At 39.1% G+C, this 12,748-nt stretch overlaps 2 protein-coding genes across 3 annotated transcripts; one reads left to right on the top strand and one right to left on the bottom strand.

Moving 5' to 3' along the window:
* The first annotated feature begins 3,177 nt into the window (after window positions 1-3,177).
* LOC134741367 (transcription initiation factor TFIID subunit 3-like) lies at window positions 3,178-7,774 on the top strand. Of its 2 annotated transcripts, none has more exons than XM_063674135.1 (2): window positions 3,178-3,252; window positions 3,561-7,774. In XM_063674135.1, the coding sequence occupies exon 2, from the start codon at window positions 3,581-3,583 to the stop codon at window positions 7,142-7,144; it is 3,564 nt and encodes a 1,187-aa protein (XP_063530205.1). In that variant the 5' UTR covers window positions 3,178-3,252; window positions 3,561-3,580; the 3' UTR covers window positions 7,145-7,774. The 2 variants fall into 2 exon arrangements, with proteins under 2 accessions (XP_063530205.1, XP_063530197.1); XM_063674127.1 differs by having other exon boundaries at window positions 3,190-3,406.
* A 2,135-nt stretch (window positions 7,775-9,909) lies between these two features.
* Window positions 9,910-12,695, bottom strand: LOC134745738 (AFG3-like protein 2). Its single transcript, XM_063679820.1, has 2 exons — window positions 11,080-12,695; window positions 9,910-10,870 (listed from the first exon to the last, which is right to left on the bottom strand). Exons 1-2 carry the CDS (start codon window positions 12,533-12,535, stop codon window positions 9,987-9,989), a joined length of 2,340 nt encoding a protein of 779 aa, XP_063535890.1. The 5' UTR covers window positions 12,536-12,695; the 3' UTR covers window positions 9,910-9,986.
* Window positions 12,696-12,748: the final 53 nt, after the last annotated feature.

Raw genomic sequence — 12,748 nt, 5'->3', positions numbered from 1 at the left:
GATGATGTGTTGATGCCATTAAGAGACCGCTATTAAAGGCTTGTCCAGACAAGGACAATTTTTCGCCAATCTGATTAAATTGTCCAACCAAATCAGGCCGTGCGGACTCAAACGCCAATTTGGCTCGCCGAATTCGATCGCCGATTATGATCGATATTGCCGATAAAATGGGGTGCGGACGCAATAATACTAATTTTTGACGCTAGTATTCGCATAAGCGTACTCGTACGCGAATTGTGGTGCGAGCGAAGCCGCGAACGCGAAGTTGCCAAATTGGCGTTTTAGTCCGCACGGCCTGATTTGATCGGACAATTAATAATTCAGATTGGCGAAGAATTGTCCTCGTCTGGATAGGCCTTAAATTTAGTATTTACAATTTATTATTTATTATTATTTAATAAGCAGGCAGGCAGTTATGGCAACTGATATGGCCTGTATCCAGTAATCATAAAGATATATATCATGAACGAGTATTAGATGTAGTGTTATGCTTGTCTAATTTATTTTTAAACTGGTTCACATTTTGTGCTGAAACTACGTCTTCCGGGAGTTTGTTCCAAGCCCTTACTACTCGGTTGCTCAGAAAGTGTTTGTAAGGGTTACTGTGAGACCTATGCCTTTCTAGCTTTAAGTGATGATTTTTCAATTTATCGCCAATCTTATTAAATTGTCTGACCGTTTTGACGGTTCGGTGCGATAGTGTGGAATTCGCTTTCTTGAGTCCAGACGGGACAATTTTTCGCCAATCTGATTAAATTGTCCGATCAAATCCGGCCGTGCGGATACAATAGCGCCAATTTGACTCACTGATTTCGATCGCCGATTATGACCAATATTACCGATAAAATGGAGGTAATATACGAACGTACGTACGAGTAAAAACGGAACTCCGTGTATCTGTTTTCACAAGCGTTAAAAAAAGCGCCCGCGCTGCTGTCAGTTGGCTGTCAAGTGTCAATCTTTGGTATCAATAGTCATGGCTGTGTCCGTGTGTCGAGACGCGTTTGAATACATAACGTATATCGTACCATTCGTAATAAATAACTATGTGGGAACTCGACCCCGAATTGTTAATTCTAGAAGTCGCGTCTCGACCTATACTCTATGTTAAATCTTTACCGGAATACGCAAATATACTAAAGCCTGACCAGTACATATATGATCATTGTCAAGGGGGCGCTGTTCATTCTCATGTATAAGGTGACAGTTCATATAGTATGTATTAAAAATTAGTTCCAGTGAAATTCCGCAACATGGTGCGTGATCATATATTCCTGGTCAGGCTTTACTTAAAAATGAAGCGTGTTTTTATTACTACACGTCCACAAGACAGGGAGTACGAGTCTCAAGTTATTTTTAAGCATTCATATGCTTAAAAATCAGGGTCCATATAGGCTGTTTAACTAATTTTTGAAAATGGTTTCAATTTATTGTTTATGACTTAATAATTACACTACATTGATATTTCCGTGAAATTTCCTGTATTAAATATAAAAAAAAAAACAATGTTAAAGTTTATTTATTTTGAACGCGCCTTAAACGCCAAAGGGGCTAATTACGTGACACGTGTGACGTCACGCGCAAGTAAACTCAATCAATGACCTTAGTTATCTTATGGTTTATGTGCATTGAATTCATTATTTCACTGTAAAATGGTATATAAATGGTGTATAGTGCCGCAATGTTCAAGTACGACTATCAAAAATCCAGACAAATCGTTTGTTTCCATTCCCACGAATCCCAAAAAAAGAAAAACGTGGTTAAAACTAGCGCGAAGAGACCCAAAGAGCATTTTAATAATAATAATAATAATAATAATAAAAGCCTTTATTTCCCAAGTATAAGTGTTACAAAAAATTTAGTTTACATACATATTATTTTTAAAAAGTTACAGAGAAAAGAAATTAAAACTAAGTTTTACTAACTAGTATTTTATGTGGGTTTGTCCATTTTTGGACGTAGGCCTCCTCCATGTTACACCATAGTTTTCTGAGCATTTTAGCGCATACAAATGTTTTTATGTGTGAAGACCACTTCGATGTAAGTAATATTTAACTGTTAATAAATATGGTAAATAAAGCAGCGGATTTTGTTGTATTTAACGAAACAAGATCTAGGTATTTAATGTATTACTACATAACCTCATAACATAGCTCTTTCAGCATCAGTAGGTAGTTATTAGCATACTTTTTCTTCCAAACTAAAGTGCAGTATGGAGATACTATTCTCGTCATCGTATTCTATATATATATCGTCGTCGTATTCGTATCATCGAAATCGAAATGTTCGTAAATAAACAATTTCTACGTATAATCACAACAGCTGTTTTTACATTTCTAAGTTCCGCAGCATAGTAATCCGGATTATCTTTAAAGAAAAATGCAACCATGAACGAAATCGAAATGTTCGTAAATAAACAATTTATACGTATAATCACAACAGCTGTTTTTACATTTCTAAGTTCCGCAGCATAGTAATCCGGATTATCTTTAAAGAAAAATGCAACCATGAATGCGTCTATGTCTGGTGGGTTCCCGCTATCAGCTTTCACATATTTCGGCTCCATTTTGAGATTCTTATGAATATTGTGCCACTAGATATACGAATAAATCGGAATATATCAGAAAAATGTGGAACAATAACTAATTAACTAAATACAAATAAAACAGTTAAAACAGTCAAGACAATCAAGAATGTTTACCCGCGTGTGACGTCATCCGAGCGTTGATCAATCACAGAGCGTTCACGTCCCTGATGGAATTTCAAAAAATATGAAATTTTCTTTCGTTTATTTTTCAAAAAATAAACATAATTTACATTCAAATATGGTGAAATATACTTTATTAGTTTATTATCTTTCAGGATGACAGCAATTCGTTATATATTTTTAATGTTGTCAAATAGCCTATTATGTACTTAATATGTTCGCAATTAATGCTTTGTCTTTGTCTGTCTTTGAACACAAATGTTAGAAACGGTAAAAAACGCCAACGTCGGGTTTTAACGCGACGCTTTTAAAGCTCTCGTGCTAATGGGGCCTAATTGACTCATTGTCTCTGTTAGGCTGATATTGGGCTGATATATCGCAAAGGTGTGTAGACGCCTTAAAGAAAATATTTTTTTCATCACTGAACGCGTTGCAATGAGACCGCCATTTTTATAATTTGCACTAGCAACACCAAACATTGACAACCCAAAATGCAATCATGGCGCACGGGGTACTGTGTTTTTAGAATGCTGAGAAGTTTTTACGTAAACACTTCATTATTTTGCTTTGTAATCCATTTAAGTGTTTTTATAAATTATCCGTAACTATTGAAGATTGTAGTACTGCATACATGTGTGTCCCAAACTTCAAGTTTACGTTCATTCGCAATCTCATCTCTGTACTACTAGACACTTGCAGGTACTGGAGTCCTGAGAATTGCTGTTTTAGCCCTTCTGCCGTGTGTAACATGATAATATATGTGATATAAAACGAAAAATGCTGTTGTTTATTTATTTGTTGATTACGTACGTGTCATTTGTTTTAATAAATCCGGTATTTTAACTTGTTCCAGATAACTTTGTTGGTGTCATAATGTCAGAGGCGTACGCCCGTGAGATACTGCGAAGGAATGTTGCGCAAATATGCCAAACTATTGGTTGGAATGGTATAAACTCACAACCACTGGATATTCTGATGCATGTGCTTGAAAAGTACATCCATACACTTGGGACACAAGCCAACAGATATGCTGAGCAATTTAATAGGACTGAACCAAATTTACATGACCTAGGATTAGTATTTCGTGATCTAAACGTACATTTGCCCGAATTAGCAGAGTATACGCGCAGTGTTCCACCTGTGCCACCACCAGTCCCTGTTGAGAAATTCCCGAGACCAAAAGATTCTAATTTGAATTTTTTGAAACCTGGCAGCCATGAAGTCGTCACTAGGCCAATGCATGTTCATGAACATCTTCCTCCCATGTACCCTGAAAAAGAACGAGATACCCCTATTGTCGCAGACACCATTGAAATCCGTCAAAATGGTATTGACACAGTTGAAACTTCTAGTACAACATGCACCAGCCCGGAAATATCAGTCACAGATAGTCCAAAGAAGTCTAAAGATATTTTCAAAAGACCAATTGACCCTGTCTCATTACCTAACAGTAAAAGGCCAAGATTACGGATGGATGAGGAAGAGCGGACAAGAGAAATCAGCAGTGTCATGATGACTATGTCAGGCTTCCTATCCCCAGCTAGAGAAGGTAAACTTCCAGAAGCCAGGCCTCCCACTGTTATTTCAGAGAAACACTATGACAAAAATAAAACAAACTCACATCATTCAAATATTGCAAAACCACCAACACTGGAAAAAGCTGATAAAAAGTCTAAGAAAAATAAACAGTTAAATGGAAAAATTATGAAAAGTAAAAGGAAAGACAAGACTCATAAAGGTGAGAGTAGTAAAACTAGAGATAGTAGTAAATCAGATAAATATCCTCCTGGATACCCAATCAAAAGTAAAGATGTCCATCCAACACATCATAATCATGTGACAATGCCAGCGCCGAGAGTGGCACTGCCTCATAAGCCACCTCCTCTGCTGCACAGTCCAAGTCCCAGCCCAAGCCCTAGCCCAAGACTGTTGCTGCCACCACCAATGCCTGCCCCTGTTGTGGAGCCTGTCCGACCAGTCATAAAAGAGGAACCAATTGACATTCCTCCGCCACCACCACCAGTAGTCAACAAACATTTCGTAGCAGGTGAAGAGGCAATTCCAGTACCAAGGAAAATACCCATTCATAAATCACCCCTTGTTTCAAGTTCTATGCCAACCCACAAACAGCCAATATCAAATACTTTCTTACGTGATGTAGACATTAAAAAAGAAGTCATTGATGAGGAAGAAAAATTGGCTTCCCAACCTGACAGATCAAAAACCAATATTTTTAAAAGAATATCGAACAAATCTAAAGAAGATAAAAACGCTCCAGAGGTTGTTACTGATAAAACACAGTCTGAAAGTATGATCTCAAAGGTGCAGAATTCTGCACATGATAACCCAAGTGAAAGTGTTATCCATGAAAATGTTAGGGTTAAATCTGAAAATGCAATTGTGAACAATAATGATAGTAGTGCATTAGATTTGTCTAAAGATATGGACCTTAGAGCTAATGAAGTGATTAGCATTGATGATGATTCAATGGAAGCAAGTCCAATGGGTCACAGATTTACACCTCTAGATCTGCGTCCAGGTTTATCAATTAATAAATCCCTTCAAGCACCATATCCCAAAGATGTAGCTAGTGTCAGTCCTAAAATTAATAAAAAGGAAAAGAAACACAAAGAAAAAAAAGATAAGGCTGCTGAAAAAGCAGCAAAACTAGAAGCAAAATTAATAAAGAAACAACAACAGCAGTTAGCATATGAAATGGCTAGAGCAGAGAAGCAGAAAATGAAATTAAGCAATATGAAATTACCAAAATCGAGTAGGCCAAAGAATGATTCAAAATTGCCACAAATGCATTCTGGGTTTCCATTCTTTCCAGCAATGCATTCAGGTAGGGGCTTGATGCCTGGCCCAGGGTTAATACCAAACTCTAACCTCATACCGGGTGGTGATTTTCTCGCATTAGCTAATAACCCAGCCTTAAGGGGTTTGCCACCCCCAGGATTACTACATAACGCATTTTTAGGTCGCGGAGGTCCAGGTTTAATTCCTGGACCTGGTTTTCTGCCTGGTGCTCTTGGCCCTGGCATGAATCCGCTCATGCCCTTGGGCAATTTCCCCCACTCCTCGCGTTCTTCTTCGAGTAAGATTCCTCCCATGTTGCGGCGTCCTAGCTTAGAAGTAATTCCTGTAGACAACGACGAAGATAGAAGTACGCATAAGTCTCCAATGTCTCGTGACAAGGAGAGACACGATAAGCACAAGTCACCAACCATTCCAAATATTCTTCAGAAACATAAAACAAAATCACATAAAGAACACAAGTCTAATATGTATAAAATGCCCCCTATACAACCTGATATTACGATAGAGCTAAATCCTCCTAAAGTAGATCCGGTGAGGCAAGAGCCGCCGAGAGAGCCCCCACCGCCTGCGCGAGTTGCCTCACCCGTGCCGGCACCGGCGCCGCCGCTGGAGCCAGAGCCGCGGCCGCGGCCAAGACCAATAGAAACACCATGCAGTGTTGTTCCTGAGGTTTCGCAAGAACGAACCTTTGAGAAATCGGAAAAGAAAAAGGACAAGTCACATAAAAAAGAAAAGAAAGATAAAGATGGTATTAAAATTAAGAAAAAGAAAGATAAAAAGGACAAAATAAAGGATAAAAGCGAAAAGAAAAAGGATAAAGAGGAGAGACAGGAGGGTAAAGAAAAAATTAAAAAAGAAAAGAAAAAAGAAAAGACTGCCGACGGCTTGGTACCTAAACTGACTCTAAAGCTCAATTCATCTAACTCGAATTCACCCATGCCGCCGAGCTCTCCCGACATTTTCAAACTTAACATCAAACCGGTGGTTAAAAAGGAGGACGAAGAAAGCTCACCTCTCAAAGAGGAGCCAGTTTCGCGGGAACACAGTCGGTCTCCGGAGCTTGCGCAAATATCAGCGCTCGTGACAGGACCACCAAAGCAGAAGCAATCGAAGCACAACCACCTCAGCGAAGTAGACGGTCCGGGGTCGCCGCCGCCATCCAGCAGCTCCCCCGCGCGGAAAAATCGGCCCCCCTCGAGTCACACAAAGTATAAGCGAATACTGTTCAAGCCATTGTCAAAGAAGGGTCATGAGGAACTCGACGACGAGGGAGCTTCTGCGTCGAAGGAGGCTACGCCTGCTCCGCCGATGTCGATAGATAAGCTGCCTAGCGGGCCGTTACCGACGCCGTTCTACATGGACGAGCAAGGGAACAAAATCTGGGTCTGTCCGGCTTGCGGACGACCCGACAATGGCTCACCAATGATAGGCTGCGACGGCTGCGATGGCTGGTACCACTGGGTGTGCGTGGGCATCACGGAGGAGCCGGGTGCGACGGAGGACTGGTTCTGCAAGTCGTGCCTTGCGAAACGAGAGGCCATGGTGCTTGCGGGTGTTGCCTCCGGCAAGAAACGCGGCCGTAAACCGAAAGGAGACAAAATCAGAGACTGTAATTGATACGGACCTTGCATTGTTACTGAGATTAGGTATAATTTTTTTTCAGTTTGGTAGTAAATGAGCAATTGGAATGTGAATTGTTAATGGATTATTGTTGAATGATATCATGAGAAAAATGTTTTCATCATTTATAATTTTAATTGATAGGATAGTATAAGTATAGATGATAATTGAAAATTTTAACATAAAATGTTGAACATAAAAATAGTGTAGTAACTCGTAATAATTACCATAACTTTAATATTTTGTTACGATTTCTCTTAACAGCCGTCTCTCGGATAAAGCGCCGAGCGGGCGTGTTATACACTTCTCGCGTGTAATAAACATAGATGATAATATAAGATTCTTTTTATATTGTACAAAAACTGAATTTACTTAAGAAATTGGTGATGTATAAAGTATGTAATGTAGTGAATATTTAAATAAACAGATAAAGGCTGGATGTATTTTCAGTCAATATTTGAATAATATTTTCATATTATAATTTTAATATAACCCTGTTTTTTTTTTTGTTAAAGTTGTTCCTCCGATTTTTATGTACAGCATCATCAGTAATTAGGTACTTGGAGAGGGAGGCAATGTAAATTTTGATTTTAGCCAGTGGCCAATTAAATATATTGGTACCCGAAATTGTGGTGAATTATTTGAACTGCACCTTCTTTCCCTTTAAAGGCTTTAAATTCTTATTAATTTTCATCAAACTTGCGCAGTAATTAGCTAAAGTCAATTTTACTCCCACGGGACTTGTAGCTTTTTTTTTAAATTATGTCACTAAAGCCTGACCAGTAATATATGATCATTGTCAAGAGGGCGCTGTTGGTCTTAAGTTCTCATGTTCTCATGTATGGAGTGACAGTTCAGTATAGTATGAAAAAATTAGTTCCAGTAAAATTCCTCAGTCAGGATCCTCAGAGGCCTGCGGCTGTAGTGAATCTATAGACCTCGTTTGCAAAATTTTACTTATCCCATCATTACTATTTCCTAGTTGTCCTTAAACGTGATTCTGGAATTGGTACCTTTGATGTCGCTTTAGCTAACTCCACACAAGCGGGAAGATTATGACAAAAGAGGAAAGAGACAATTAAACAATACATGAATACAAACAGACTAAATCGAAATGTTGTGTAAACAAATGCAACTGTTCGTTTCACTAACTTTGTTAGTAGATGACGCCACTTAAAGACAGGAAGAACATCATTGATGGTTAATAGTAAATAGAAAAGGCATCAGGTTATCTTTGATACAACGTAGCGAAAATCATCATTGTTATAGTTAGATGGCGTTAATTACCTAATTGATTGCGTGTGAAAATCTCATATTCCAAAAATGTTCTAGATTATCCTCGTGCCGCCCACCATACAAATAAATGAATAAATAAATTTATTACTAGGGAAGATTAAATTTAGTTGTATTTTTAATTGGGTTAAATTTCATTTGTTTGATAATTTTATGAGACAAGAAAAGGTGCTTTGTTTTGATGAAAGTTGAAATTCCATTGAAACAGTGTACGTTGTTTCTCCGAAAGTTCTATCATTAGTTACCATCAGGTAACAATGTTACTATGGTGTTCTGTAAATTTGAGGTAATTTAGAATCTTGAGCTTAGTTAGACACTCACTATACTCAAGATTTGATTTGTACCGAGTCTATATAGCTGCTCTCTAGCGACGCCCTTGGAAAATGCAGTAGGTACCTATGAAAGAAGTCCCTGTAAATGCATTCATAAATTATTCAAAACTATATGTATATTATAGCTCCTCTATACCATCGACAATGATGGACCATTACAGAATGGGCGACGATTCCATCGTGTGGGCACGCGCACAATGAAATCATGGCCGCCACTTCCTTTGATGTTTGCCTGAAAACAGACAGAATGGTGATTCTTCATCAAAGGTAATGCATCAACCGATCATGGGCCACTGTAGGCCATTAAACCCTCCACACGATCGGGATCACCTGCAATTGCCCATCATGGCCAATGGTGTAGAGGAGCCATTACACAAATTTAATGTAGGCATGTAAGTCCCAACCCCCCTCTAACTTCATATAGAGACCGTGCGTGTTGAAGGGTCTGTCATCTCGTGAATCGAAAATAATCACGCTTCTAAGCAGGTGCTGCCCCCTACGCTTCACGATGGCTCTATTTCGGATAACAGGGTCTGCAATCTAGTGGCTTAAATCTAGGAATGGAAACTTGACTTAATGCTTGAAATGAATAGCGGGCGCCAATAATTCTGTGCTGTCTACAGTTCATGTACGCTCAACAATCCAATAGGACAAAATCTACTATACCCAAATAGACTTCAGCCCTCCACGAATTATCGTTGGTTTTAGGGACCAAGGTGAAACAACAATAGACTGGAATTTATTTACTTTATAAAACGTGCGTACATGTCTGTAAAATTATTAAAAGCGTAAGTAATAAATAATAATATGACTGGTTTACTAAACTTGCGGGATCATGGATCGGGACATAAGATAACTGGGATCTATCTTTTGTACAGTTAAATTTGAAGTTATTAGTGTATAACTGTTATTATGTATAATATATCAGTCAGTAGTTCTATTAACTGCCAAATAAATGCATTAAATTCAAATTAACCCATGGGCTATGTTGCTTGTGTAGAAGTTTAGAGTAAATTTTAACTTGTCTTGAAAAATGTAAGTATAAATTCTGACTTAATTTCAGATTTTAATTCACTCATCTACAACAAATAAAACTAAAACAATCTCAATGACTGTAAACAAAAAAAGCTTTAAGTCTTAAAGGTAGTTAAAATATTTATTTCACATAAAACTGACTAACAACTCAACAATCTACTATAATCATTAATCACACCCTAGTTTTTACTTGGACTAGTGGCAGTACTAGTACTCGTTTTGGATTCTTTTATACTTTCTGGGGCTGGTACAGTTGGTTTGTCTTTGTTCCAATCTTTAAGTCCCTCTGGCAATGTGGTGTCCTCCTCTAAAGATCCTGTGCCTTCGACAAACTCCTCGTAGGTGCTCTTTTCCGGGAAAGGTCTAGGTCCGAGTAACTCAATCATATCATCTCTACTCAAAATCTCTTGCTTTAGCAACCTTTCTGCAACTTTTATGATGTTCTCCTTATGCTGAGTCAATAACGTTGTTGTGTGCTTATGTGCTGAATCAATTAATACTCTAACTTCACCATCAATGAGTTCAGCTGTTTTCTCTGAATAGGGCTTATCTATGACCATTTCACCTGGCTGTGGCATTTCAAATGATACATTACCAACTTTAGAGTTCATGCCATAGTGAACTATTTGAGCATAGGCACTCTGAGTTATCTTTTTTAAGTCATCTTGTGCTCCTGTGGTGATTCTACCAAAGAACAGCTCTTCACTAACTCTTCCACCAAGAGTCATGCACATTCTGTCAAACAGTTGTTCCTTGCTGTAAAGGTATTGTTCTTTTGGCAAATACTGGGCATACCCAAGACCCTTTCCCCTTGGAATGATAGAGACCTTAAGCAAAGGGTCTGCATGCTGCAGGAACCAACCGGCAACAGCATGTCCTGCCTCATGGTATGCAACTATCTTTCTTTCTTCCGGCTGTAGTACATTAGATTTCTTTTCCATGCCAGCCACCACCCTCTCAATAGCTTGTTCAAAGTTCTTCAGGGTGATGTTGTGCGCCAGCTCTCTGGCAGCTATCAGGGCAGCCTCATTGCACACATTTGCTATGTCTGCACCAGTGAATCCTGGAAATAATAACAAAAATATTATTCCTAAATTATTAAAACAATTTGTTGATAGTTCTTTAGCATGCTGCTGCTAGGGGTGATACATAAGTCAAATTGCACATGAGTTGTCTACTTAAAATATAAAGGGGAAAGGAGTTTTGCTTCTTTTGATTCATCTACATTATAAATTAGTTCCAAAAAACAATTTAAACACTAGCTAGATTTACCTGGAGTTAATGCAGCCATTTTTCGTGCTAGGTTCTCCTTGTTTATGGTAGTCTTTAATGGTTGGAGGTGTACTTTGAAAATGGAGGCTCTGCCCTTAATATCTGGTGCCGGTACAAATATTTGTCTGTCAAATCTTCCTGGTCGCAACAAGGCTTTATCAAGGATGTCGACCCTGTTAGTGGCTGCTAGAACAACAACATTAGTGGTAGTGTTGAACCCATCCATTTCTACTAGCAGTTGGTTAAGAGTGTTCTCCTGTTCTGAATGGCCTCCAAAGCTGCGTCCACCCCTCTTTCTACCGACTGCATCAATTTCATCAATGAATAGAATGCAAGGAGCATGTTTACGAGCCATTGAAAACATGTCTCTAACTCTGGAAGGACCAACACCAACAAACATCTCCAGGAACTCAGATCCAGAAACTGTGAGGAATGGGACATTTGCTTCCCCAGCAGTTGCTTTAGCCAGCAGAGTTTTACCAGTGCCTGGGGGCCCAGTCAGCAGAGCACCTTTGGGTATCTTGGCTCCCAAATCTAGGTACTGCTGAGGGTTCTTGAGAAAATTGACAAACTCCATTATCTCAATCTTGGCTTCCTCACAGCCAGCAACATCTTGGAATTTTACACCGATGTCAGTTGGATTTATTAGTTTAGCAGTTGATTCCATCACTCCTCCAAAGAGGCCACCACCTTTGCGGCCTCCACGGCCCATCATGTCGGCCGAGCGGCGCATCATGTAAATTAAGAACCCAATTATGAGCAGAGTAGGCAACATGCCAGTTAAACTAGATGCTTCCACTTCGGTTTTATAAATGACAGAAATAAAATTTGGTGGATCAACATTCATTTCAATTTGTGCGTTTTCCAAGTTTCTCTCAAAGGAATCCACACTGCCGATAGCAAACCAGATAACCTTGTTCTCGAGTGCTGCTCCTGGTTGTAACTTCACTCTCACCCATTTTTTATTAATCACCTCAAGCTTTTCCACAAGTCCTTTATTTAGATACTGATTAACGAAATCTCTCCAACTTATTTCTCTATATCTAAGTTCGAAGTAGGCTATCGAGGCGAGTAAGGTTACGACACCTATTGCACCGAACATGATCCATTTTTCCCTGTCGCCACCTTCGTAGGAGCCGCGACCGCCACCACTACCAGGGCCTGTGTTTGAAAACATGTTCATATTCCATTTGTCATCTCTTGATGAGCTTGGTCTGGATGGCGGGGGTGAGCTTTTTGACGGCGCTGGGCTGTCATCTTTGTCCGGCTTTTTCTGCTGCTTTTGACTTGTTCCAGGTTGGAAATATTTTTCAAAGCCCTTAGGAGGTTTCTGACAAAATCTGTACCACTGGTTCAGAACGGAATCCAGTGCCGCAACGCTGACTGGTTGAATTTTATGGCCATTGAATTGCAATTTTGATAACTGAGTTTGGGTTAACCTGAGCCCTTTCCACATGCTGATATATAGAAATGACTATTTACAATGATTAATGATGATTTATATTTCACAATACTATTGAAAATTAACTGAGAATAACGTCATAACAATTATTTGTGTGAGACGACTTATGACAAACACGGTTAGAAATTTCTTGTCAGTTTATTTACGGTTCGGTGCAGCACTGACTTCTAGGGCGAGAAAACGAGACATCGTATCGGTATTCTTTAA

This window comes from Cydia strobilella, chromosome 1 (genome assembly GCF_947568885.1).
Source record: "Cydia strobilella chromosome 1, ilCydStro3.1, whole genome shotgun sequence".
NCBI classification, from domain to species: Eukaryota; Metazoa; Arthropoda; class Insecta; order Lepidoptera; family Tortricidae; genus Cydia; species Cydia strobilella.
This window is presented reverse-complemented; position numbering and strand designations above follow the sequence as displayed.

What these genes read in the sequence shown, in the direction of transcription:
- LOC134741367 (XM_063674135.1), top strand. Translation starts at nt 3,581, where the DNA reads ATGTCAGAGGCGTACGCCCGTGAGATACTGCGAAGGAATGTTGCGCAA.
- LOC134745738 (XM_063679820.1), bottom strand. Translation starts at nt 12,535, where the DNA reads ATGTGGAAAGGGCTCAGGTTAACCCAAACTCAGTTATCAAAATTGCAA. An exon ending in AATGGCTGCATTAACTCCAG is followed by an intron (nt 10,871 to 11,079) that starts GTAAATCTAGCT and finishes TATTATTTCCAG; the next exon opens with GATTCACTGGTGCAGACATA.